This window comes from Xenopus laevis, chromosome 1L (assembly GCF_017654675.1).
Source record: "Xenopus laevis strain J_2021 chromosome 1L, Xenopus_laevis_v10.1, whole genome shotgun sequence".
NCBI classification, from domain to species: Eukaryota; Metazoa; Chordata; class Amphibia; order Anura; family Pipidae; genus Xenopus; species Xenopus laevis.
In genome coordinates this window covers 56,845,676-56,868,950 of record NC_054371.1, presented here as the reverse complement: position 1 = coordinate 56,868,950, position 23,275 = coordinate 56,845,676, and the positions used below count along the sequence as shown (strand labels likewise).

Sequence of the window (23,275 nt, the reverse complement as noted above, 5' to 3'; positions counted from 1 at the left end):
AGTAAGCAAAGTGCAAATGTATTCCAAGGGGTTAATTTACCCTGGACAGAAGTACAATAGAACAAAGGAGCACAAACCCACCCACCTTAGTACTCCTCAACGATATTTGTATCAATTGTCTGGCTATACCCTGCCCCACACACCAGATAACAAAAGTGCAGCATCAGTAGGTGCAAGGCAACCCTGTACCTACCTCTCGCCACAGGGCCCTAAAGTGACTTGCATGTGCCGATGCTCCCTAACTTAAACATCTAAATGAGGTACAATTTAGGCCACATGTAGGTGCAGGAGGAAGGATTGCTTATGTGCCTTAAGCCTGCCCCTCTTGAATGCAGCAGAGCTACATGCAGGCATCACTGTATTCATCCCAGGTGATGCAATTCTTCTATATATAGGGCAGGGCACTCAATCCAAAAACCATGGTGGATTGTGCCTTTTTTTTGCACTATGCACTCTACCCTACACATAATACATGATCAATAATATTATTTTCAATGCAATGACTTTTCATTAAAGGGCATGTAAAGGCAAAAAAATAAGTCCCATTTTTACTTTCTTTAATGAAAAAGAAACCTATCTCCAATATACTTTAATTTAAAAATGTGTCCAGTTTTTATAAGAAACCTGACTGCATGCAGTGAAATTCTACCTTCATTTACTGCTATGGATGGTCCCTAACTGCTGAGCAGGGAAACGATCATACTTATGAACAGCAGGGGGAGCCCCCGCCTTATTTCCCAGCCATGCAGAACTCAAGCAACTTTTTTTATGACGATCCCTAAGCAGCCCAGACCACACTGAGCATGTGCACAGTCTTAGTCTTGCAAAGATGTTTAACAAATTTACAAGATGGTAACCCCCTGTAGCCAACTTTGAAAGCATAAATTATTTGTTTGATTAGGCTTGTGGTGCAGTAAGTTCATGTTTATATTAAGTATACAAAATACAGCATTTCTAGCCTTATTCTATTTTAGACTTTACATGCCCTTTAAGGAAAGAATATGGAACCTGTTGAAGCTTCAAGCACCAGCTTTTAGCATTCAGAGGCCTAATCAGTCAACTTCTGGGAGGACGAGGGAGTGTGAAAATAATCGAAAAGTGGAAAACAATCTAAAAGGCTCTGTAAAGTATTCCTGTGTTGTTACTATTGCTACTATTTACCAAGCTATAATCAATATCCCCCAGAGTTTAATGCCATATAACTGAACTGGGCATTACTAAACACAGGAGAGCGGGTTGTCTTGGATTTTGTCATTGCATGCCATTTTTAGCTGGACATGCCCTCAGCTACACAATACCACACCCCGCGCCCCAGAAGACCAATTGGCCACTGGCTTCATGTTAACAAGATATGCAAATTCTGTATTAATATTATATCTCATATAAATAAATGCAAATAGGAAATAATGCACAATGTTGTAGTGAACTAGCACATTGTAACAAAAAACAAGCACATTATCCCTATATCGTCTAATTTCATGGTTTTTCAAATATACGACCACTACGGTGTTAATATTCATTTTAGAAAACGAAAACTTATAAATGACATATTTCATAAACATCGGTTATGTGTCCAGAAGCCAACCTTTAGAAGTGGTATCAGTTGCCTTGTCTGCACGTGAAAGCTTTCCATAATGAAATGTTGAGAAGTTTCCAAGACCACCATTTAAGTCTTCAGGGGCCATGGTGGTACAGGGAAAACATTCTGAGAACATTGTTTTATCCACATATGTAAGAAATTTCATATTTCAAAAGTCAGATCTAATTGGTTCTAAAGTTCAGCAATGTATTCATTGGGGAGGCTTTATTGGTCTACATGGCTGCATAAATTATTTGTACATGCACAGGAATTTGAGAGAAATATTTTCTTCAGATACAGCAGAAAGGCTATTAAAAAGTAGGTATTTCTTCTGTTTCTTAGAGAGGTAGCAATGGCTACTGGATTGCTATTCTGTCTCATTATTTTTATCAACACATTTTATAGTATGTCAAGAATAGCAAACCTTGGCCCTCCTGCTGCTACAGAATTTCTCAGATGTTCTAAGTAGTGTCAGTGATCACAGATATGCCCAGATTGAGGTGGGCGATATTGGGCTGATCCAATCGTGGGTTCTAGGGCCCAAACAATCATAATGCTGCCAATACAGGTGGTCAGATCGGAGGACCGCATCTACGAACAGATCAGAAGGGATTTTTATCCCTGCCTGACTTTCGGCCAGATATTGATCGGGGAAGCACACGCATGGGCCGATTAGCTGCCAGCAGCATTTATGGACCTGATTATGGCCAGTTTAAGAGGACTGAAATAACCACATGGTTTGGGATTGTGTTTTTCTGAATGTTCTTTGTTTTGGGGAGACAAGCGGCAGGCCTGCTCCTGGTTAGTTAGGAAAACTGACCTGTGTTAGATATATAGAGGATAATGTACCCCCTACTGTAATTTATAAAGATATTATGTCACTGAGGAGTTATGTGACCATATAAAAGCACTCCGAGATGACTTCTAATATCTTTATAAATTTCAGTACGGGGTACATTATGCATTATAATCTACATTTTGTGTGAAATGTTGGGAGGGGGGTCGGCGTCCAAATCGGGTATGCTGGCGTCCAATTTGAGCTCATCGGCGTTCAATTTGCGGCGGTGTCAAATTCGGACGCGCTGCGTCAAATTCAGCGGCCGTGGACCCCAGTTATAAATGGCATCAGATTGCGCCGTTTATATGGATATAATTTACAGTCTGTAGAATATATATATATATCTTGATAAAGGTCTTAGGAACAGACCGAAACGTTGACCTCCTTTTAACATGTATTGAATAAAATTTATCTTTTTTAAAAAAGCTACAAAGGATCCCAGTGTGCACCTTACCTTTTTGGATTTTATATATATATATATATATATATATATATATATATATATATATATATATATATATATATATATATATATATATATATATATATATATATATATATATATATATATATATGTATACTAACATTTAGCCTTGGATATTATGCTTGTTCAAGAAGTCATCTTAGCCACCCTTGAAAGTATTAATAGAATCTAACATCACCTGGCACAACCTTGCTGCCCTCTTCATAAAGAACCACCTTCTCTGCTTCAAATGAAAATTCAGTTCCTCAAGTCTCAAGGGGGTTTCAATGCATACTCTAGCCTTTATCCATATTGAAATGTCCTAAAACCACACAAGAGCACACTTGATCCATTTCATTGCATTCCTTTATAGTGAATTTACTAGTTCAGTAAATCTGTTCCTCATGCTACAGGATTTTACCATCAAACTTAAATACTTTTCTCATGTTATGCAAAAGGCAAATATCTATTAATCTTGCAGTCATACTCCATTATGGATGCATTAAATAAATTAGATATGATTTTTTTAATAAACTGCTTTCATGCCAGGCCATTCCATCATATGCTGCTACCAAAATCTTTAGTTATAAGGATTTCTATTCAACCCTCAAGCAGTTCACATAGCTGAAACATGTGATTCGCCATATTGAGCTTTAAATTGAAACCAGTTGTCTTTGATTTGAAGGCTTATGGAAATGTAGTTCTTTGTCTCTGATGTGGAATCTACAGGTTCCTTTGTGTGGTGTGAGTTCAAATTACACAGTTCCTCTTGGGATACTAAGTTAGGTGTTGAAAAAAGGACTGTGTGTTGTTGAAAATGCTACAAGGGTAAAAAATAAATGGTATTAAGGAAGTGTATATGAATTAAGGCATACTATATTTAGATGAATGTTTAAATCCACTCTAGCATTATCCCTCCATAATTATTATTACATCCAATTGTCAAACTGCTTTGTTTGATTGAGACCACTGATCACCACCTCCCAGAATGTTTGTCATTCCTGGGATAAACCACAACTATCTAACATGATAAACCATACTCTGCAAATGCCCTAAGGCCAACTCATTTACACTGATGACTCTATTTAACTAGCTTTTCAAGATAATACTGATAAGATGAGAGCAGGAGTGGCTTTTCTAGACATTTTTATTTTTATTGCAGGATTTTAATTCACAACGTATGCTGCACCACACTGTAGAGCACATTTAGGAAGATGGCCATTCCCAGAAGATTTGGTAGAACGGTCTGGCCAATTTCTACCACACAGCTTGACTATCTTGGTATGTTTGTTTTCCTCAGGGGGAGGAGAAACAATTTTAAAAAGACCATAACAATATATGGCCACATAGTATTAGTATTATCATGATATTTATTTATAAGGCGTTGACAACTTGAATGTAGCAAGAGGAAAACACACTGAAGTCGGTCTAGCAGAGAGTTAGTAGAGAGAAAGTGAGCCAGGCTGCTACAGACAGTATGTTCTATAAGACTGAGAGAGATAGGGAACTAGAGGAATACCTTTCAAGGGATACTGCCATGGGAAAAAAAAAAATTTTCAAAATAAATCAGTTAATAGTGCTGCTCCATCAGAATTCTGCACTGAAATCCATTTCTCAAAAGAGCAAACAGATTTTTTTATATTCAATTTTGAAACCTGACATGGGGCTAGACATTTTGTCAATTTCCCAGCTGCCCCAAGTCATGTGACTTCTGCTCTGATAAACTTCAATCACTCTTTACTGCTGTACTGCAAGTTGGAGTGATATCACTCCCTCCCTTTTCCCCCCAGCAGCCAAACAAAAGAACAATGAGAAGGTAACCAGATAACAGCTCCCTAACACAAGATAACAGCTGCCTGGTAGATCTAAGAACACTCAATAGTAAAAACCCATGTCCCACTGAGACTCCTTCAGTTACATTGAGAAGGAAAAACAGCAGCCTGCCAGAAAGCATTTCTCTCCTAAAGTCCCGGCACAAGTCACATGACCAGGGGCAGCTGGGAAATTGACAAAATGTCTAGCCCCATGTCAGATTTCAAAATTGAATATAATAAAATCTGTTTGCTCTTTTGAGAAATGGATTTCAGTGGAGAATTCTGCTGGAGTAACACTATAAACATGTTTTCCGATGACAGGATCCCTTTAAGGTTAGATAGTATATGACCTCTGTAAATATGCAATTAGACTAGGGATGCGCTGGATTCAGTTTTGGATTCAGATGAATTCAGGCCTTTTTCAGCATGATATGTATTTGGGCTAAGCCAAGTACCTAGCCAAACAGAATTGAAATCTAATAAGGAAATGGCTAAATTTTTTTAACTAACAACGTTTTCCCCTCCTTCTATAGACTAATTTGCATATGCAAATTAGGGTTTAGATTTAGTTCAGGATTGGGCCAAAATCATTGTGAAATATTTGGAATTCAGTCGAAGCCCTCTATCAAACCACCTTAAATCCATGTAAAATCATCAATTTCAACCTAATTAAATCGTCAGTTTTACTATAAATTTTGGAGTGATGTCCACCTTGGGAAGTGTTTGCAGGGTGATCACATCCTTGCCTACCAATACATTTAAATGGGGGTCACATGACTCCAAGCTGACTATGCAGCTCCACTGCAGTAAACACCATCTTTTGGCCAGATATGACATCTTACCAGGAGCTGCATATAGATTAATCTCAGTGTGCTCAGCCATGTCCTAAATTCTCTTTTAATTTAACAATCTGACAATATTGCATTAAAATGTAAACTGATTTTGCGATGGATCAGACAGCGGCATCAAAGCTGTCATTTATTCTGTAGCGAGACAGTTGCCATAGGAGAATCACTAGGTTGAATTACCAATATTCCAAATGAATATAACCATTACAAGATATTTAAAATACACACACACACCCAAAGGCAAGGACAGCATTCAAGGCTCTCTTCCAAATCAAACAAGTTTAATATCCGGCATCAATGCATTGCTGTGTGTTCATTAACAAGCACTGTTCTCAAATCAGTGTTTGGCATTTCCTACACTTCAACATGTCAAAAATTGCAATTAAACTTGATTAATCTGGAAAATACCAATTGTCAATGCTGTTCTGATTTGATTAGTTTGGGATTTTGTCAGCTCACAAAGAGAATAAGTAATGTACTGTAAAATGGACATTAAATCGGTGTGTGCAACCCTAAATAAACCTGTTGGATTTATTGGATTTTGCAGGTTAAAGTGCTTAGTACTGTATGTGAATGCACCACTATTCTGTTGTTCCGTTCTGTTACATATTCACTTAACACACAAGAGACACTAATGTATTATAGTAATAATAATGTACCCCTTGTTATAAAATATAAGGATACTAAAAGTCACCAAGGAGTTCCATGAGGGACAGGCATCATATTATCCCTGTAAATAAAACACAAGTACCATGCATAGGCATGAATTATGAGCTTATAAACGGTGCTTAGTGATGCCATCAGTTATAATCAGTGCTTAGTGATGCAATTAGTGTCACCTGAGTCACTGTAACTCGTTTATTCTAATAAATAATGTACTCCCTGTTGTAAAATGGATATTATAAATTACCTTGGCCTTAATATTGTCCTGGAACTCTTCGTAGCCTAACAAGCTTATATTGTACAACAGGCGGTACATTATTCCATAAATAATATAACTAAATATATATATATATTAGTGACAGATTCATGTGCACAGTAGCACAGTAGCAAAACAAGCCAGTAATTTATTTCTCATATGTAAGGTAAAAGTTTAACATGTTCAGTATATGTCCATTTACCTGTGGACACAACAGTGACAAATCCTTTTTTACATTCCACAGCTGAATGGTTAGGTAAACTTGTGTCAAACGTGAAAGATGGCAGGGTATGCAAAATGCTGAAATGCTGCCAAATCAATTAAACAACTCCACTTTAAGTAGACATAAAGAATGCTTGGATTCATGTGAATAAATGGTTTTTGCTTTATGTTTCTTTGTAAAAATAAGAATTGATCCACCAAAGAGAAAATACTCTTCCAATAGAAGTGACCAGCGCAGGCTAATAAACTTGCATATAAATACAAATCTGCATTTATTTGGACAATATTTAAATTATAACTTTTTTATAGCTCAACTCTTGAAGGCATTTTCATTGCTGCATAATATGCCTGTACTATACTAATACAAATTAGATTTTTAGTTATACCATATGCCTTAACAGCCCTGAAAATCTATTTAATAAATGCTAACCATTATCTACAAGTGACCTGGAGTTAAACAACTCTCTGTATATTTCCTATTAACTCTATAGGTAGCCAAATACCCAAATTAAAATATCCCATCATCCAGGGCATGCTGATCACTTATTTTTTATGGAAGGCTGACAAATCCTTTCTGTAGATTCTAGTACTCCACCCATATTGAGTTAATTGATATCTGGAAAAAACATATTAAAGTCTGAGTGGAGTTTTACAGAAGGAATGTGGGAGACAAAAAAATTGTGGACAAAGGGTTTCTGGTCTGATCAAAGGTCTGTGCAGTTAAACACACAAAAAAGGGAATAAGTGAATCATTTTGGCATTTTCCTTCTTTCCTTTTTTGTAGTTCTGCATGTTATTTCTCTCAGGATGCGCCTACTCTAATTTAGAGGTATAATAAGGTTCTAAATAATAAAGATGGTCTGCATCACTGAGATTGGATGAACCATTTTTTTCTTCTATGGAGTTAAACACAGGGCAATTCCAAGGGAAACTTATTTCAATCTGCAAGAGACCTGAGACTGGGGCAGAACTTTACTTCCAGAACAATAATCCTAATCACACAGACAGGGTGAGCAGGACACCGTGAAAACCCCTGTGGGCCCTGCCAGCCCAGACCCAATCCCCACAGCCAGCAGCTCTTGGGGGAGGGGTATGGGGGACAGAGGGAGATGTGTGATTGGGGCAGGGGGTCCATGGGGATTTGCAGTGGTGGCAGGGGCCTGTGGGTATTTTCAGCTGGAGCGGGGGGCCTACAGGGATTTTTGTCTGGGCTGGGGAGCCTAGTGTTGCAGCCCCCCCAACGCTGCAGACAGACCTTCACTAGAGTGGTTGAACACCTTAAAATGTCTTAAAATGGTCCAGTCAAAGCCAAAACCTAAGTCTCATTGAGAATCTGCAGTAAGACTTAAAAATTATTATCGGGTCCCCATTCAACTGGACAGAGCTTGAGTATATTTTTCAAGAAAAATGGTTAAAAATGGCAGGATCCAAATACACAAAGCTGGCAGAGACTAACCTGTAATTGGAGCCAAAGTTGGTTCTATCAAGTATTGACCCAATGGGGGAGGGAATGTATACAAAGCATTATATTTGGGAATTAATTTTGTTCAATGACAGTGAATATTTGTTTTTATGATAAGTACCCTTTATCATTCCCAAGAGAAGGAAGGAGGGCACATGTTTTTCTATGTGCAGTATAAGTATATAATATACAGGATATGCAGGGCTCTTGTAGTTGTGCACCACTTTTCTGAGAATGAGATCATGTGAACTAATTGAATTGCCACTTATTGATTATTTTGTTTAGCAGGAACGTACACACTGGAGTAATTAAGAACCACTGATACCCCCCAATTTATTGTGAGAATCTGTGATGTGCATGTATTTTGGTTTGGAATCCCAATTCCTCTAAGGGCCTAACAGGAGAACTTGAACTGATTTTGTGGTCCAGACAAGGTTTTGTGGGATCATAGAAAAACTGATCCCCATGTTCACAGTATAATTTAAGTCAAATCAGATAAAGATGCATGTGTGATTTGTTCATGTATCTACATATGACAGTCAGTGTATTTCAGTTACAGAAAAAAGTCTTCCAGACACCATCAAATTTTATCTTGTTGGTGCAGATGCATCCACAAGGGGTGTCGTGTTGGATGGCAAATCTTTCATGTAGTCTGCATGGATTTTTCCATCAGTCCCATTATATTTTGGCTGTTTAGCCAATGCAACCCTATACAATCTCCTGTGTAGTTTAACCTAAAGAGAGTCATGTATAATACATACTCTGGTGGGGGCAGCAGGAGACTGCACACAAATTCTCTCCATGCAGTTGTCTGTTTAAAGGGTAGGGCTGAGTGAAGGTTTACATTTTGAATATAAGGTCCAGTTGTTATTTCTGTGAGTGTCTGGGGTGCAAGCTCATAGATCAAAGTACACAATGATTTTAGGTTGTGTGCCAGTTAGTCTGAGTGCAAGCTCTATGAATCAGTGTCTCATTTATTGTGCTAATGAATATAAGCTGTTGTATGTGTGTGCATGTTTATTTTTTTATTAGTGCAGTTTTGTTGCGTTTGCTCTGCTAACACTCACTACTAAATACAGACAGCTGCAACTTTTCACAATAGGTCATCTATCCCACTGTGGATAAAAACACTGCAGGGCACGTTTACTGAAAGCTATTTAAAAATGAGATACTTATAGGTCGAAATTCTAGGATCAGTGTATTGCAACATAATGGGCCAGATTCAAAAGGGTTAATCATGCAAAAAAAAACCTCATGGACGAGATTCAATGTGAGTTGCAATTCAATTCAGAAAAACTTCTCTATGGAAAAAACTGAAACTAAATTTGGAGAATTTTTTTTCTCCTCAAATTGAATCTTGTCCATGAGTTTTCACATAATAAACCATGAGATAACTTGTTCTCACTGAATTGAATATGTCCCAATGTATGTTATTTTGTTGCATTGGTCAGACAGTTCCTGTATAATATGTTTTGTGTCTGTTGGGATATCAGCAGAGAGGTATTGATGGACAGCAAAGCAGGGACATCAACATTTGTGCAGGAACTACAGCCAGAGGCTTCAGTCCAAGTTTGGAATAGTTTTATTGACCACCTCTAGCGCCTCTTAAGTTACCCAGCTACATTCAGCTATCCTATCTAATACACATCACAGAAAATCTATGTAGTAATAGGAAGAGGTTTGAGGCTTTTGGTGTGTTCCAAATGTTGTCTTCCATTAGTGTATAATCCATAAACTGACATTATTAAATGCAAGAGAGCTCTAGCTATATCATCATGGTGATGCCGAAGGGGTATATTCCATATTTAATGGTATGTTTCACTGTATGCTATTTGGCATGCATAGATCTGCAGTAGGGGGGAATACAGCAAGCTAGCTTCAATCTTTACAGACAATATATTTTACATATCATTTCGCTTAAGGTATATTGTGCTGTACTTAACTTTATACGAGCCAGATGAAAGCACAGGCAGAACTTGTAAATAATGGAACAATGAGCAGCATTTATGGCAGTCAAGCAAGACAAATGAGACCATGTACAATAGTATGAAGACACGTTATCAATTCAGTAACCCATATCAACCAAACTATTATTTGTTCTTACTTTATCAGAACTAATAGACCTAATTGCGGAGTTGCTCTGTATTCCGTGACGGACTGGGTGTCCAGGGCCGTCATAGTGACTTCTGATTTCCTTAGGTTTTACCGTAGAGGTACTATATATTTATGGGGTTGATTCACTAACTTCGAGTGAAGGATTCAAAGTAAAAAAACTTGAATTTCGAAGTTTTTTTTGGGCTACTTTGACCATCGAATGGGCTACTTCGACCTTCAACTACGACTTCGAATCGAAGGATTCATAGTATAAATCGTTCGACTATTCGACCATTCGACCATTCGACAGTTGAAGTACTGTCTCTTTAAAAAAAACTTCGACCCCCTAGTTCGCCATCTAAAAGCTACCAAAGTCAATGTTAGCCTATGGGGAAGGTCCCCATAGGCTTGCCTAACTTTTTTTGTTCGAAGGATATTCCTTCGATCGTTGGATTAAAATCCTTCGAATCGTACGTTTCGAAGGATTTTATCGTTCAATCAAAGGAATTATCCTTCGATCGTTCGATCGAACTATCTGCACTAAATCCTTCGACTTCGATATTCGAAGTCGAAGGATTTTAATTCCTAGTCGAATATCGAGGGTTAATTAAACCTCGATATTCGACCCTTAGTGAATTGGCCCCTTCGTGTTTTTCAGTACCCTTAAGGCATGATGTTCCCCATTCTGAAAATGAAATTGAAATTTAAAAAAAAAAATCCAAGCCCATAGTATGTTGTATTTTGGATAATAAATCTGCACTATAAAAGTTATAAACAGAAATTGTTATGTGGCCAAGCTCCACTATTCACAGCAAGAACCTTTACAGAGCACGGGGCTTTCAATCACAATTCACACGTAATTAATATTACACACTGTCTTAGAACTGTTTTTATATTAGGCGCTGTACAAGTACAACGTTTTTTTCTGCTGTGAAATACAGGTATGGGATTCATTATCCGAAAAACCATTATCCAGAATGCTTCCGAATTACGGAAAGGCTGTCTTCCATAGACTCCTTTATAATAAAATAATCCACATTTTTAACCCTTTTCCTCTGTAATAATAGAACAGTACCATGTACTTGATCCAAACAAAAGATATAATTAATCCTTATTGGAAACAAAACCAGCCTATTGGGTGTATTTATTGTTTACATAATTTTCTAGTAGAGTTATGAAGATCCAAATTACAGAAAGATTCATTATCCAGCAAACCCCAGGTCTGAGCATTCTAGATAACAGGTCCCATACCTGTAACACATAGGCCCACATGACAAGAAAAACACAAAGGTAACATCAAACAAATATATTTGCACACTTGGTATGAAAAGCAGGTTGTACAGTCACAGGGCTAAATCATGAAGGAAGACTATTGAAAGGTACATGTCCTCTCTGTATCTGTATTTAATCCAGGATATTAAATGTCACATTTATTGCCACAAACAACATTCTATTATAAACATTAGCTGAGTGATTTGTGAACTAAATTATTGTTGGCCCATATGATGTTATGGGAAATGTTCTTCAGCAGGAAACAATGAACTCCCATTTCTATTCAGCTACCACTGTTTTGTCTGTCCTTGTGTCTATGGTCTTTGATTCTAGACAAAGACAGGAATACGCAGACTGTGATATCGGTCGGCATGTCAGGAAAAGTAAAATACCATTAATAATTTGCGATAATAAATATTTGTTGAAATATTCCTACTACTTACATAGTTTACTGTTTAATGGTTTCCTTTTTCCACCTACAGTAGTTTAAACAGAGCCAATGCATAACAAATATCAAGAAATTATCATTTTAACTTGAAATTTACCAACTAACAGATGTTTTGGCTATAGCATAACATGTGGTGAAGTCAGCTGAAAAGTTATACGGCTGAACAGGACACTAAGGGGCCGATTCACTAAATTCGAGTGAAGGATTCGAAGTAAAAAAACTTTGAATTTCGAAGTATTTTTTGCGCTACTTCGACCATCGAATGGGCTACTTCGACCTTCGACTACGACTACGACTTCGAATCGAAAGATTCGAACTAAAAATCGTTCGACTATTCGACCATTCGATAGTCGAAGTGCTGTCTCTTTAAAAAAAACTTCGACCCCCTACTTCGGCAGCTAAAAGCTACCGAAGTCAATGTTAGCCTATGGGGAAGGTCCCCATAGGCTTTCCTAAGTTTTTTTGATCGAAGGATATTCCTTCGATCGTTGGATTAAAATCCTTGAAACGTTAGTTTCGAAGGATTTAATCGTTCGATCGAAGGAATAATCCTACGATCGCAGTATTTGCGCTAAATCCTTCGACTTCGATATTCGAAGTCGGAGGATTTTAATTCCTAGTCGAATATCGAGGGTTAATTAACCCTCGATATTCGACCCTTAGTGAATCAGCCCCCTAATAGTCCTTAAGATAACGTGATATAGTTAATTTCCTAATTTAGTTAATGTTAAAAACAGGTCTGTCAACAGTAAGAAGGGCTGCAACATAATAAGCAAAAAAAAAAAACGCTATACACAAACGATATTCTAGAATTATTGTTTAACATCAGTGCACTTTCATGGATAGGGCCCACTAATAATCCCAAATAAAAGAATAAATCCACCTTCTGAAAATGTTATATATGATTCAGGCAGAATTTCAAGAAGATTAAATAACCCTTTTTAGAAAAGTGGCATTACAAGTCTCCAGCCTGTAACAAGATACCCCGGTGACCTCTGAACTTGGCCATAACATAATAGACACAAAAAAAGAACCAGACATTTGGGAAAGTGATGCCATTTCAAGAGGGGAAGCATCACCAAAATAACATGAGCTTAAGTTGAACTAATGAATAGTGTTTTCTTTGGTGATTTGTATTATTGGGGAGAACAATATCCAATTATTGGTCACATAGCCTTCCAGAGTTTATAGCTGGACTGTGAATATGCCATGTTCCCACAGATATTATCTCAACTGAATAATAAATCCGAATTTTAAGAAATAATTCCGATTTTAGTTGTTCAATCTCCTGGGCTCTGGGATGGCAAGTCAGATATCCAGTAAATGGCTCTGAATTCTTTAAGGAGTGGAAATTTAAGTTGGCCCCATGAATGTTTGCTTTAAAGTGTATAAACTACATGTCCTACATTCTATCCTTAATTTGGTGCTTGGCACCGATCTCTATGTACCACGTAAAATAACTATTTATAATACATGTAAGTATGCAGTAAAGTGTATATATATCTTTTTTTTCACGTTCTGATATATATCACCGTATATAAGAAATATACCACTGAGATATGTAATCCTGCAGAATGTACTAAAATGACTGCCAAAGCCTTCACATACTAGGGCCTATTTATAAAAGGAAGCACAGAGTGCATGTGGCACTTTTAATATTTTGCAGGCATATTATTAAGCAGTGCTCCAGGTTCAGTTTGATAACAGAGTGTTGCAAGGATACCATCTTGTACATAGCTCTCTATACACAACACAGTTTGGCATTTTGCAGTGGTTGAGGTTGAATGTATAAAAGAATAGATGGGAACTGACAGGTATGTCCACCAAAAGGCCCACAGTTTGGGTCCATACTCTCAACTATGTATCGATAAAAATTAGAACTTAGCCCATGTTCCACAGTCCAACAAATGACTGGGTGTGATGCGTGCACTATTGCCATGACAATCGTTGATTAACTGGAGCAGAATTCTGCTGCATGGACATGCCTCCAGGCCCCCACACAATCCTTGGGGCATTCTCCTATCACCTAAAGTTTAAAAAATAGTTAATGTGACCCTTATTCCAAAATGGAAAGGTATTAAAATTGACTTAAATCTATCTATTGTCTATCAATCTATTTATCTATCTATAATCTATCCATTTATCTATCTATCATATTTGTATCTATCATCTATCTATCTATACGTACGTATATGTATATGTATGATAGGATGATCGTGGTTGCAGCCATTCAACAATGTTTATTACACGTAAACAAACAAAGGAATTTCAACTGTTGAGGAGATTATTGTGCTCCTTACCTTATTAATTTGGTGATTGGTTGGTAAAGATTTAGACAAAAATTTAGCGATGAAGCGCTTTATGCTGAAAATATACCTCACATTATTCTTATCGTATATTGTTATATATATATATATAGTCAAACACAAGAGTCCTCTGCACTCAACCCATTATCAATATATTAAAGACAGCTCCCACCCTTCCCAGCTATAGTCAGGTGATCCCACTGGTGTCTAATAAAAGGGCAGCCGAGTATGGAGGTTTACTTTGAAAGCAGCTAGTAAGTTGCAGGTAAAACCTAGTCCCTTTGTAAAATGTATAATGAAGCAATAGAATTCTTAATGAATCAGATGAAAATTAAGCGTAGGACTGGCCAGATATGGGATGACTTTGACGTAGTTGGCCAGCTTAAATATATTGCAATATATGGACAAACAATCCGTTTTGTTTAAAGGGTAAGGCATTTTTCAGTAGCAGTATGCACAAAATGTCTCTGTCTTAAATATATTGATAATGGGTTGAGTGCAGAGGAATCTTGTATTTGTCTATATGTATTTTGTGGTCACAGCCTCATTGCACCCCCGCCTAATGGTTTTAAAAAATAGTGGTGAGCACAACTTTCCCTTGTTTGTTATATATATATATATATATATAGATAGATAGATAGATAGATAGATAGATAGATAGATAGATAGATAGATATAGATACAATTTTTCGTGCTAAAAAATCCTCTAATCTGCAGATTTTTTAATGGACCAGTGTGCAATTCCTTTTTATTTTGTCACAGTTGCCTATGAAGGTAAAATTCACAACATCCATTAAGCTTCCAAGTCATTCTGCCTGGTGGAGCTGGACAACCCGTAGACCTGATGCTGGACATGTTGGCAGGGGCTTCAATTTTCTGTTTAAAAAATTCTGCATTGGTGCATTAAAACCCAAACAAATTAATATTCTAAAAGAGTGTGTCCCAAAGTTCACTACTAAAAGCATCTTCATCAGAACCAAATTCAGACTAATAATCATTGTTCCAACCTGTAAGACAAACCTACCATTAGGAAACCAAGTGTACCTTAGTATTAACGTTGACCGTTTGCCAACTGCTGCCAAGGGAACCTAGACATACATTAAACTGAATTTACTGTTTCCCGTCATATTAATTGACAGTAAGAGGCCCATTTACTAAGGGTCGAATATCGAGGATTAATTAACCCTCGATATTCGGCAATCGAAGTAAAATCCTTCGACTTCGAATATCGAAGTCGAAGGATTTACCGAACGATTCGAAGGATTTTAATCCATCGATTGAACGATTTTCCTTCGATCAGAAATTGCTTAGAAAGCTTATGGGGAAGGTCCCCATAGGCTAACATTGGTGCTCGGTAGGTTTTAAGTGGCGAAGTAGGTAGTCGAAGTTTTTTTTAAAGAGATAGTACATCGACTATTGAATGGTCGAATAGTCGAACGATTTTTAGTTTGAATTGTAGCCTATTCGATGGTCAAAGTACCCAAAAAAAAACTTCGAAATTCAAAGTTTTTTTTACTTCGAATCCTTCACTCAAGCTTAGTAAATGTGCCCCTAAGTGTTACTTCATTTACACATTTGGATGTAGTTGCCTGAATAACAACCGCAAAATGAATGCTGTAATTAAAAAACAGAACTGAAGATCTCCTTAGAGCTCTCCGCGTGAAAAATGTTGCCTTTAATTAAAGCTCATTATGCATAGGAATGTCCTTCCTATAGTAATGGTACAACCTTTGCTAGAAAAACAGTTTTCTTTAAGCATGCTCATTCAGAAACATTATTCCTTCTATGATTATGCACAGTAGCAAAGAGGACTTTGTCCCAGAAATATTTAATATATTCAAAGCATGATATAGAGTTAGACAAACCCTCTTATAACACTAAGAGATAACGGTCATTTTGATTGGTTCCTGTCACAACAAAGCAGGGTTTCCCATTCATTTGATCAGTTTCTCTTGGCCCTTCACAGCTCAGTCTGATTAGAGGCCGATCCCTGTGCTGCTCTTTGATCACAATCTCTGGCAGTCTGCAGGTGCCAGATGTCAACACATTAGCAGGCAGCATGGACAGACAATATCAGCCTCCTCTGAAACAAGTACAGTACATATGATAAAGTGCCGGGCTGTTCTGAGCCTGTTATCTACAGGAAAATTAACTCATTCTACGTTTCCCTTCTTTTTCTTTTAATTTCTTTATGAATGCTAGAAAAAAAAAAGCTCTAAGTAAACTCTCAAAGGGAAGGTTCACAAAAAGCTTATTCATTGGAGCAAATCGTTTCAAGTTTAAGTCAACATGATTTACAATTTTTTAGCTGACATAAATATGAGGAAATTCACATGGCCAGTGTGTGTGTGCGCCAAATAATACCACAGGCACCACAAGCCATGGAAATGTATGATTCACTGTTTATATACAGACATATTCTAATTCCTAACGTGCACTCTCATTTTTGTGTTAATGCTAAGATTACGCAGTTCACTTAGTTTGTCCTCGCAGAGGACTCTGAACAGAAATGCCCACAGAAGCTCCAATCAACAGCACTTTAAAAATCAGAATAATGTCAATGCAAAGGAGTTCAGAGGCCGAGCAAATTACACACCCTGGAGCTGCACTGGCAGAATGAATGGAGGCTTTCTGTAGACATGCCTCAGTTCCTGCCCTTGGGATCTATCATTTGAGAGCTTTCTAAACAACTCAGGTACACTTGAAAGCTAAAAGTAATTCTCATTTCCTATGTGGGATTGTTTCCAGTGCATAGGGGAACAGGAATCCTTCTCCAGTCCAAAAAAAAAACCACAAACGGATCTAGGTCCACAGGAACAAACATATGGAGAAACTGTAAAATTAAAAGGAGTTTTTTTTTCTTTCTGCTTAATAAAATAAATATGCCAATTTTGCACTTCACTTTGTGGCACTGCATAATACTCCAAAGCCTTCACTGCATTGGTTATTCAAGTTGTGGAACTTTCAAGGCAACATATGATTTAGCACAGTGTTTCCATTCTTTACCCAAAAGGAATTTGCTGACTACCCTCCTATAGTGACATGGACCAGTTTCAAGCTCCAGGTCTCTTGGGACAGACATTGATATCACCAAGAGCTGGCACCCTTTCAAAGGCCAGTCCTTGAGAAACACTGTTCTAGCCAAGTAAGCGATGTGTTAAATAAGAAAATATTGCCTTACCATTTTGCTCCTTGACACTTCCATAGTGAAACTTGCTGCTCAAATTGGAATCAGCTTGTACCCCATGTAGCGGGAAGTCCAGTGCAGTAGTTAGGACCCTGAGGAGTAGCACTAAGAGGATCATTTGGATGAATAGGGGGTAAACACACACACACTAACAGCACTTGAGATTTGCAAATGGGAGTCCCCCTCAAAACAGCATGATCACAGCACCCTTTACAAGAAAGTATTGTTCCAGGCTTGGCAACATGGGTAGCAGATAATCACTACGTAGATCCTTCATAATCCCATTTAAAGATGACTCCCGTATTCCTGTTTCGGATAAAGTAATGATATTCCTTATGTTTGGCAACAGTTTTAAATCCAGCAGGGATATGTCGAAAAACAGTCAGGCTTATATTTTCCTAAGAAAGGGAGTTTTGAAAGTTGTTTTTAATGCCAGCACCTGTCAGCTTCAAAGTGAAGAGAAGAAAAAAATAAAAAGAACAAAGTTTCCAGCTCATAGAAAAACACTATCCTGGATAAGCTGTCTTCTCTTGCAAACTACTGCAAGCAACAACATGAAAAAAAAAAGAAACCCTTCAACAACTGATCAAGAAATAGCCAAGATAGCTAAAGCGCTCCAGTGTTTGCCTTTATCCAGAACTGGGAAAACCTGAGAGAGAACAATGTGTGTCCCCTCAGGACATGGTGGGATAAAAACGTGTCTTCATACACCTCCCTTTTCTTTTCCTCACCGGCAGTTCCTTTTTTAGGCAGTATCAAAGTCTGTGCTTCACGGCTGTGCTGATTATTTACCTTACTTTTTGGCTTTGCCCCAAACTTCCTCACACTGTTTTCCTGCTCAGTGCACTGACCCAACAGCATGAAAATAAAGAAGCAATGAGCTCCCTGTCTGGCGGCAGGTTCCAGGCAGCAGGCGATCCTCCAGGGCTTAATAGAGTTGTGGGTCACTCATGGGTCTGCTTGCTTTGCTGGTGGGATTCCTCGACTTCTGAAGTGAATTCAGAAGTGAAAAAGGAAACAATTTCCTTAGCTGGGAGTCTGAGAGCTTACTGTGGGTGTCTGTTTAAAGTTTGCTCCTAGCTGCAACAAATAGGAAAGAGTTTAGAGCTGATGAAAGTACTTGACTCCCTCTCCTATTTCCCCCCTCCCTTCTTCCCCCTTTCATTCCCTCTCACTTTCCTAAGTCACAGTGAATGCAGACTGCCACCTTGTGACTCAACAGGTGCTAGGACAGAGGGTCATGGAGATCCCAAGTGTAGAGGGAGAAGTTAGAAGAGTAAAACAACTGTATATATGTGTGTATATATATATATATATATATATATATATATATATATATATATATATATATATATATATATATATATATATATATCCCAGATGCTTATGTACTGCAGTGTTTAGTCTCTCTCTCTCTCTCTCTCTCTCTCTCTGGATTCCACTTCTTTTTTTCTTTTTCAAAGTAAAGGGTAGAAAGAGGAGCAGAATAACTTCTTCCTTTCTAAAACCACTGCTGCTGACCAGTAATGCATGTTACGCTGCTGTCACTTTGCAAAGTAGTGGAGCAAAGGTTTAGGAAGCGGAACTGTAATTCTCAACATGAGAGAAATGATTGGGCACTAGCGATTCTTTAATTAAAATTAATATTTTATTGACTATTGGTATATTACAGTCAGGTGAATTAACAAATAAGTATAGTACAGATAAGATGCAAAGAGAAGAAAACAGAAGAAGAGGTGAGGAATGGTATGAAGGGGAGGTTAACAGGAGTTAGTAGAAAATATGGGGGAATTGGAGGAAGAGGGAAAGATAATACCAAAGAGGAGTTAGGCTCCAGTGATTTATTACAGTGGTACTTCCTGAATATAACAAATGCTGATGTTGAGTATACAGTATGAGTGGTACAGTATAGCAAATATTAAGCAAGTACAGCAGATTATGTTCTGTCATCCGTAGGATAAAGTAGGGGCATGAAAGTATGCCTTACTAGTAGAGAAACCTTAATGAAATAAATCTCCTCCAGTGACTCTAGGGGATAAGTCCCTTTCCAGACTCTGTTTCCTTACACTAAGGGGCAGATATATCAAGGGTCGAATATCGAGGGTTAATTAACCCTCGCGACTGCCGAATTAATATCCTTCGACTTTTGCGCAATTCGCTCGAACGATCAAAGGAATAATCCCATAGGCTAACATTGGCCTCGGTAGGTTTTAGGTGGCGAACTAGGGGGTCGAAGAAATTTTTAAAGAGACAGTACTTCGACTATCGAATAGTCGAATAGTCGAATGATTTTTAGTTCGAATCGTTCAATTCGAAGTCGAAGGTCGTAGTCGAAGGTCGAAGTAGCCAATTCGATGGTCGAAGTAGCCAAAAAAAACATTTGAAATTCGAACTATTTTTCCTCTATTCCTTCACTCGAACATAGTGAATGGGCCCCTAAGGGTAGGACTCCACGAGTGATTTTGTCGTGATCCGATGTGCTGCAACAAAACGCATGCAACTTGTCCCATGCGACAAAAATAAGGTAAGTAATAGAATTGTCGCATCATGTTGCAGCATTGATCCGTCACGATCCGACAGTCGTGACGCGTTGGATCAATGCTGCAACATCAAGCGACAATTCTATTACTTACCTTATTTTTATCGCATGCGTTTTGTTGCAGCGTGTCAGAACGCGACAAAATCGCTTGTGGAGGCCTACCCTTAGACTACTACTAACTACACACTACTTCTCCTCAGTGCAGGGGATGTTCTTCTATTAAGCTAGACAAGATCTCCTCACTAGATCCCTGGATCAATCGGGGAAATAATTCTCTGGATAGTAGGTTAGAGAAGGATTTGGACATAGTACAGAAAAATGGGTGTGACAATGTGGGTACAGGACCAGAAAGTTTATTTAAACTTTTAAGTTACAACCTGGTGCCAGTATAAAATGTATGTTTACAAAAGCCCAGCTGGTAAAATGTGAAAGCTTGAGGTACTGGCACTGGAGGGGAAATATGATGTAATTGGCATTGCTAAAACAAGGTTGAATAAGTCACACAACTGAGCAATAAATATAGAAGTCTATACTTCCCCTATTTCTGAGAGACAGGAGAAATAATAAAGGAGGAGGGGTGTTTGTTTGTTAAACAGAATTTAAAGCATAAAGGAAGAAGTGCTGATTGCTGAAGCCTTATGGGTCTTTTCACAGACTGTAAAGCATCCAGCAAATGAATTGTAGGAGTATGCTACAGATCAAGTAAGTGAAGAGGAAGAGACTCAGATCTTGTTGCAAATAGAAAAGGCTGCTTGCTTAGGGCAACTCTTGATAATGGGGGATTTTTATTACCAAGATTGACTGGAGCAACAGCAATGGCAGTGAATGAAAAAGAGTTTATAAAGTTGTTGCATGACAATTAATGTCACAGGTTGCTGAGGAACCAACCAAAAAATGTTAAATGTGCAAGTAACTGAACTCCTGGGTAACATTAACCATAATATTATACAATTTAATGCTTATTGGAAAAAGAAAATATGCACTGGGAAAACAAAAATGTTAAATTTCAGGAAAGCAGATTTTAGTTCCTAAGATCAGCACGTTAGTGCATAGATTGAAGCTAAAAACACAGAAACAGAAATGGTCGTCATTTCAAATTATATTAAATCATTACTGTTCTCAATTTATTCCCTTTTGGAGGAAGTGTAAGAACATTAACTACCATCCTATGTGGCTTAACTCAGCAGTAAGGAAGTTAATACGAACAAAGAGGAATGCATTTATAAGAGGGGTCTTAAAGAACACAAATACTATTAACTATTAACAAGTGTAAAACAGCAATCAAGAAGGCAAAGATAGAAAATTAGGAACAGATTGCGGGATATATATTAATAGTAGAAAAATGCATGGTTGAGAAATGTTTTGGATATAAAGAATAAAGAAAAAAGCAGATGCGCTGAATCAATTCTTTTCTTTGCTGTATACAATATAAGAGCCAGAGGGGCACTTTTACTAAAGTGTGAATTTTCTCTACACCACAGTTCACTTCGCCAGGTGTATTTTCGCAACACATCTCCATATTTACTAAAGATCGTAAGTTCACTTTTTCAAGAGAATTGTGGTGAATTTTCTCTTGGCGAAAATTTGCCAGTATAATTCCCCATATAATAGTAGAAGGGAACATTTTTTAGAGAGTTTTTGCCATGGAGAAAAGTAGCATTGAAAGGGCAATGTTGATTGTGATTTAAAAGGGGCTGCTCTATCTTAGAGGAAGTTCGCCAGTCTGAACCTGGTGAAATACACTTTAGCAAAAAGGGTTTGCACACAATTCACTGGCAGAAAGTTGTGTAGCCCTGAGGTTTTTGAGGTTTTTTGCTTGTGATATGTCCTCTTTGCCATTTAGTAAATGGCGATGTCGTGGCAAATTGTCTTTTTGGCGAATTTGCAAAATGTGAACAAGGCACTAGAGCCAGATGGAATATATCCTCGTGTACTTTGAGAGCTTAGTTCAGTTTTAGACAGGCCTCTATTTCTGAATTTTCTCAAAATCACTTTAATTTTTTTTTTATCTGGTATGACAGCTATGGATTGGAGGAAAGTTGATTTGGTAATTCCAATATTTCAAAAAGGATTATGATCTCAGCCTGGCTATTATAGACCTGTAAGTTTGATATCTGTGGTGAGTCAGTTATTTTTTGAAAGTTTGTTAAGAGATTACATTCAAAATGACTCTATGTTGTGTAGAATGGCATTAGCACCAGTAATTAGCATCAGGGCCGGGCCACGGCACACAAGCACCCTAGGCAAACCTGCCGGACAGGGAGCCAGCTTAGCGCTCCTGTGCATGCGAAGATGGCGCTTCTGTGCGCATGCGCGTTTGCGCACATGTGCAGGAGCGAAAAAACATGCAGAAAGCATAGCAAGTCGGGTGGAGAGGGGACTGGACTGGGGGTAGGCGACAGAGGAGGTATGTGGCACCCCCCCCCAGCTTTGCGCCCTAGGCACATGCCTACTCTGGTTACCCCTTGGCCCAGCCCTGATTAGCATGGCTTTATGAAGGATAGGTCCTGTCAGGTCCTGCATTTTCTGATGAGGTTAGTAAGAAGTTGAATGGTGGGGCTGTAGTTGATATCTATTTGGATTTTGCTAAAGCTTTTGCCCCACAAACGAATGCACTGGCAAGGCCTCATCTATAATATGCTGATCTCAATTGCTCAAACGGGAAATTATTGAATGAGAGAGAGTGTCCAAAGAAGGGCAATGAAGCTGGTAAAGGGTATGAAAAGTCTCAGTTATGAATAAAGACTGGCCAAGTTGGGGTTTACACTGAAAAAGAGGCACTTAAGAGGAGATATGATAACTATATATAAATATATTAAACTCTATAATGCTTCATTTAACACTAGGTCCTTCCAACAGACATGAAGGCATCTATTCTGAATAGAAGAAAGGAGGTTCCATCTTCATATTTGGGTTTTTTTAAGTTGTGGAATTCTGTTCCTGACTCAATTGTACTGGTTGATACATTAGATAATGTCAAGAAGGAAGCAGATGAATTTTTAGGAAGTGAAAAAATACATAGTTATAGCTCAAAATACTGTAGCTCTTATTTGTGAGGAAATATCCTGGCAGGTGGCGGGGACACCTGCCGCTTCCTCCTGTGAGATCCGTGCACCATGTCTATTCTGCCACTTTCGGGTTGTGCGGCGTTCAGGTATCTTCGCCTTGTTGCGTGAAGCCATCTCTCATTGGCATGAAGTTCAAATATTTAAAGGGCTCCTTGCCTAATGTTGATTGCCCAACGTAAATGTTCCTTCCTGGGTGTGTTTCTAAGTCTGATATTT

At 38.1% G+C, this 23,275-nt stretch overlaps 1 protein-coding gene across 1 annotated transcript in view; it reads right to left on the bottom strand.

Annotated features, from left to right (window-relative positions):
- pdgfc.L (platelet derived growth factor C L homeolog) overlaps positions 1–18,593 on the bottom strand; it is a 168,315-nt gene extending 149,722 nt beyond the window's left edge. The window contains exon 1 of the mRNA XM_018231204.2: positions 17,447–18,593. Within this exon, the coding sequence (XP_018086693.1) occupies positions 17,447–17,570 (124 nt within the window). The 5' untranslated portion in view covers positions 17,571–18,593. The remainder of the gene's footprint in view (positions 1–17,446) is intronic.
- Between the last annotated feature and the right edge of the window lie 4,682 nt (positions 18,594–23,275).